General features: G+C 44.5%; 1 protein-coding gene across 1 annotated transcript in view; it reads right to left on the bottom strand.

Annotated features, from left to right (window-relative positions):
• Nucleotides 1-1,158: 1,158 nt before the first annotated feature.
• Nucleotides 1,159-5,695, bottom strand: part of LOC117443722 (cullin-5-like) — a gene marked incomplete at its 5' end in the record, with an annotated part of 9,411 nt that continues 4,874 nt past the window's right edge. The window contains 4 exons of the mRNA XM_034079615.2: nucleotides 1,159-2,059; nucleotides 2,217-2,340; nucleotides 2,902-3,020; nucleotides 3,469-3,630. Coding sequence (XP_033935506.1) covers nucleotides 1,865-2,059; nucleotides 2,217-2,340; nucleotides 2,902-3,020; nucleotides 3,469-3,630 — 600 coding nt within the window. The remainder of the gene's footprint in view (nucleotides 2,060-2,216; nucleotides 2,341-2,901; nucleotides 3,021-3,468; nucleotides 3,631-5,695) is intronic.

The raw sequence follows: 5,695 nt of genomic DNA, 5'->3' as shown, positions 1-5,695 counted from the left end.
CAAATCATTCATGGTGGGAAATTATTTAAATTAGGCTGAAATATTTGCGTCTTTTTTGAAGTGAAGTTTGCACACCGGAGTTCATACTGTATCAGCCATATGCATGCACACCTTTCCAAAAACAAAACATGGAAAAGAAAACTTTTCAAATACAAAGAAAGGAACATTCTTTATAAATATAGAATAAATATAAAACAAATTGAATCCCACACATTCACTGTTGTCTTTCTTCTTCTTCACTGCTCTCGTGTTCAGAAATACAGTCAGAGCACATCACTCACTAATCATGTCACATGACACTGTAGCATTACTTTGGAGAACAATGTGTGCTTTAAATCATTTAAAAATGCAGTGTTATGTAATGCAAAGTATTTCATCCCAAGTGATATTGTTGCTTTGACTCAGCAGCTGATTCTCGCCCTGAACAGACCCTGTATTCACCTGATGGAGCCCTTTAAGTCCAGATACTCCCGTCTGAGCAGCGACAGCGCAGGGACATTTCTGAACAAGTGTGAAGATACACACTTCGTCCATTTTGGGGTGACAGTGTTGGCTTGAGCCCAAACAAGAGTTCTTGAAAGTGCACAACCGTGTGAACACGACAAAGACATGTATTATGTAATGCCTACAAATGAACAATGTTAAATATTGCGTATGCTTACATGATCCCAAATGTTTACATTGTTTATTCGTCAAAACTAGTGACATTTGTGATTTTAATAGAGGTTGCGTTTGCTCGCCTGCAGGGCGACGTTTCCCCTCTAAGCATGCGGGACCTATGGATATTGTTCTCGTCGTGTTCTTTGTACATTTGACCTCCTTACCCTCAGCTCATTTCCAATGTGTTTCTCTTTGTAATGTAGTATTCTATACAGCCCTAAAGACAAACCAGCATTTCTTTAGTGTCTGGTTTTCATTCCCCCCCCCTCCCAGACGCACCACAAGCTGTGACAGACCCTTCAGTTAACACATCCCAGAGCAGCATGCTGTTGGAAATGCACACACATATACACGCACACACACACACACACACACACACACACACACACACACACACACACACACACACACGCACACACACACACACGCACACACACACACACCACACACACACACACACACGCACACACACACGCACCGCACGCACACACACACACACACACACACACACACACACACACACACACACACACACACACGCACACACACACACACACGCACGCACACACACACACACACACACACACACACGCGCACACACACACACACACACGCACACACACACACACGCACGCACACACACACACACACACACACACACACACACACACACACACACACACACACACACACACACACGCGCACACCAACAAAGACACTCACGCAGTTTGGCAGAATACTCCTTGGTAGTTTTAAGTCTTCTCTGTCTCGTGTCCTCTCCTCCTCAATGCTCTCAGCGTTCACTCCCAGCTTTTTTGCATTGTTATTCGAAAAGACAAGACAAAGGTAGAAAGGAGGGGTGCAGAAGGGCTGCTGCTGAGAGGTGTGGCATTGGGTGAAAGCAAAGATTGATCAGCTCGTCCTCCTCTGCAGTGCATGGCCGACGAAGTAAGGCAGGAAGTCTGTCTGTCTGTCTGTGTGATGGCAGCTGCCTGCGGCCCTCTCACTGACACTAGAGGGCAGCAGGACAGACTCTCACCTCCACAACACACTGGCGTCTCAAACACAAATCTCCCCACCTTTGTTGAAAATGCTCTTCCTCGTCCTTCAACACACATCCTCTTTTCCTTCTCCTCTAATAGCGCTTCAAAGCGCCGCTCCCAGGCCAGGGGTAAATAAGAACAGAGCGCATGGTTCCTGGCTCCTAGGCCATGTAGAGGAAGGTGTTGATGTCCGTCTCGTCCCTCTTTATGTACTTGTGTTCGATGAGCCACTCGATCTGCTCCTTGATCATCTTCTTCTGAGGCAGGAACATGTTCTTCAGGATCTCCACCAGCTCCGTCTGCAGCTGGGCGTTACTGATTCTCTTCCTCATCTTCATGATTTGGATGATGGCCTCCTGGATGAGAAACAAAATAAACAAAGCCTTTACAATGTTTCCGGACCGTAACTGAACACAAAATCGTGCCAGCTTGGTATTTGAAATAAACTTCCTGTTAACCTTTTTGAGGATAGCTTGAATGTTTCCATGTGTATTATAACATGTATTTTCGTACCTGAGTCCTGAGTATTCTGAGCTGAACGATTCCCTCGTTCTCCTCTTCTCTCATTCGCTCAGTGGTCAGCTGCAGCCGGCCAATCAGATTGATCTTTCCACGCTTCTGGACTTTGGAGTTTTTGCTGAGGAAATAAGACAGACACAGATATCAGACATCGCATCGCCTGCTGACGTGCTGGTTAGAGCTTAAGTGTAGAGCACACCCGACATTGCTGTTTTATCTATGGGAATAAGAACTTACATATTTTGTGATAATTATCATTTCACAATTATTTACATAATTCAAAGAGCAGCAGACTTTGGAGACAATGAAACCTTGTCTGCCTCTGGACTGAATGGAAACATGGATCAACGGGGACGTGCAGGTTCTCAGGTGTTACCAATGAAAGACTTTACTCAGGGTTCAAGAAACGTGTTGTTTTTCAAAACTGCAAAGATAACTTCATCAGTCGTCAAATGTTGAATTAAACGCAAACTATTTCTCCTCTTTGACAGAAATGTGAATGTCTGTAAGTTGTGGACAAAAGAAAACATTAGAGGACGTCATACGACTGATCTGCATTCTTTTTACATTTATTTATACCAACAAACTAATCAATCGATAAAGAAAATAATTGACTGTTAGTTGCGTTCCATTTGAAAAGAAAAATATTGTCCTTATTTCTAAAGATACCATATCATACATGATGGAGAACTCCTGGTTGACGTAGAAGATGGTGCTGTCTGTGAAGTCTTTGGGGGTGCTGACAGAGGGGTCATAGGTCAGCACCTGTCTCTTCAGCTTAGGGAACGCCACCAGAGACTGCACCCAGAGGAGAGAGGAGCTCAGCTTTAAACACCATCAGTGCCAACTTATTTACAGTGTGATTGCATTTGAAAAAGGTTTGATCAGATACACAAAGACTAATATGACTTAGTAAATAGACTGTCGACTGCGCTTTCTAGTCTCTGCGACCCCTGAACATGCTTTTACATATGGTAAGCATTCACACACTTATATATGGCTGTCAGAAAACACAGAACAATATTAATTAACAGTAAGCCTTGTAAATGGTAAGCAGACTGCAAGGCTGTCCTGTTAAACTTGAGTTTGATCTGAGTTGCAGCAGATGGCGTGGTGGCTCTGTGGTGCAGGACCGACGAGTGGCAAAGACTACATTAAGCATGCTAAATAGTAGTAAATATCTTATAATGTCTTCTTCTAATATCATTGGTTTGAAATGGAGCTTTTCAATGACCCCTAGTCTCACCCAGAGTGTGCGCCGTAGTTCTGCATCGGGCAGCTCTGTGGCCAGTTTCAGGTTGTCGAAGCTGATCCTCTCTCGGGGCCTCTGGTTCCAGGCGAACAGCACGGCCAGCTGGAAGGTGGTCACCTCCAGGTCGTACTGCCCCACCTCGTTCTTAAAGGTGATCTGAGCACAAGGGAGCAGAGAGGTATGGCTGCAGTACACAGTAGATCCACTAGTTATGCTACTGCTACCAGCTAGTTCATTAAGATAACCGTCTGCGCAGAGGTGGAAGAAGAATTCAGATGCTTCCCTTGAGTAAAAGTACATGTCAAAATACTTCATTACAAGTATAAGTCCTCCATCCTTACTTAACACTAGAACCGCCAACAGGTACATTTTACCCGCAGCTGTTTTTTTATTGTAGGCTATGTAACTTTTTTTCAATAAAATATTGTCTCCCAGTCCGTGACCATTCCTGAAAGTGTGTTATGTAACACCCTGTGTTGTTAAAAATTGTCAATATGAAGTCAGATTGAAAAAAATCGCCAAAAAAAATTGCTATTTATACCTATTTCCGCCAGCGGGTAATATTTACCTCATAGAAATGCAGCGCTCCTCCCGCTATTGATTTCGCGCGTAAACATGACGTGTTGCTATAGCAACGCCTTTTGTCTACTGCTGTAGATGACGTGTTGCTATAGCAACGCCTTTTGTCTACTGCTGTAGATAGAGAGAGAGATTGAGAGAGATAGATAGATAGATAGATTGAGAGAGAGATAGATAGATATATTGATAGAGAGATAGATAGATAGATAGATAGATAGATAGATTAATAGATAGATTAATAGATAGATAGATAGTCATAGAGAGAGAGAGAGAGAGAGAGAGAGAGAGAGAGACGGTTATATTTCCAAAATGGACAAAAGAAAGAGACTCATGAACGTACAGGAGGCACTAGCGTTGCTAAACCGTCTGAGCGAAGCAGAGTCTGATGGTGGGGAAGTATCAGGACTGAGTGATGTGTCCTGGGTTTGTTCTGCCTCTGATGGGTCATCTGACAGCGATCCTGAGCCTCCGCGGAACGTGAGGCTGTCCCATCATGACCCCCGCTTGCAGATGAGCCTACTGTACCAGCCCATGCAGAAGGTATGATACAAATAAATAGGGATATACAACATAGGCTATTCCTCACTCAATTCAGTGTTCCTATCTGTCAAACACGCTCAGACACACACAGTGAAGCCACACACACACACACACACACACACACACACACACACACACACACACACACACACACACACACACACACACACACACACACACACACACACACACACACACACACACACACACACACACACACACACACACACACACACACACACACACACACACACACACACCATCTTATCGCTAAAAACACTCGGCCGCATAGTATAGCCTATATTATATATCCTCGTTGACAATTTATAGCGGTACCGAAGTTGAGAGCTGATTTTAGTCCCAGTCTGCCCCTGACACACAGTCAACACTGATAGCCACGTGTACCGTATATGTTTACCTGCTCTTCAAGGGAGACTAATATACAAAATAGGACTAGCCTACTTTTCTACAAATCGTAGGCTATAAGATATCAAGGCATATAGATAATGCCTTTTCTTTTTACTAATGATCTTTTCATTGCCTTTCGAGGATGTAATATTATCAAATAAACATTTATGAAATATACTTTAGTCTAAAGTAGTGTTTTCCTCTCTCCTATTTAGTGTGTGCCACTGAGCCGTCACCAGCCCAAGAGATCGGGAAAGACGGCACAGTGTGGACGGTCATGGAGCCTTGCGGAGGCGCAGGGAGACGGCAGATACAGAACATCCTCACGGAGTCTGCTGGCCCAACACCACACGCACGTCACAGCATTACTGACAAGCTCACAGCCTTTGTGTGTCTGTGTGAGAGTGTAATGTTGGAGGAAATCCGTGATTGCACATTTGCTGAAGCGCGGCGAGACAGAGCCACCTGGGATGTCTCTATTACGGAGCTGAAGGCCTTATTGCGCTTCTCTATGTGAGAGGTGCATATTGTGGGAAGAACATCGAGATGGAGAGTTTCTGGTCCGAGCAGTGGGGCAACGCGTTCTTCAACGCAACACTGTCGAGGAACAGGTTTCGCAAAATCATGCGCTACCTGCGCTTTGATAAAAAAGAGACCCGCCGGTGCCGGTTGACCACCGACAAGTTTACGCACG

The sequence above is a fragment of the Pseudochaenichthys georgianus genome, unplaced genomic scaffold (genome assembly GCF_902827115.2).
Source record: "Pseudochaenichthys georgianus unplaced genomic scaffold, fPseGeo1.2 scaffold_666_arrow_ctg1, whole genome shotgun sequence".
NCBI classification, from domain to species: Eukaryota; Metazoa; Chordata; class Actinopteri; order Perciformes; family Channichthyidae; genus Pseudochaenichthys; species Pseudochaenichthys georgianus.
Note: the sequence above shows the minus strand (reverse complement) of the source record. Positions and strands in the feature narration are given on the sequence as shown.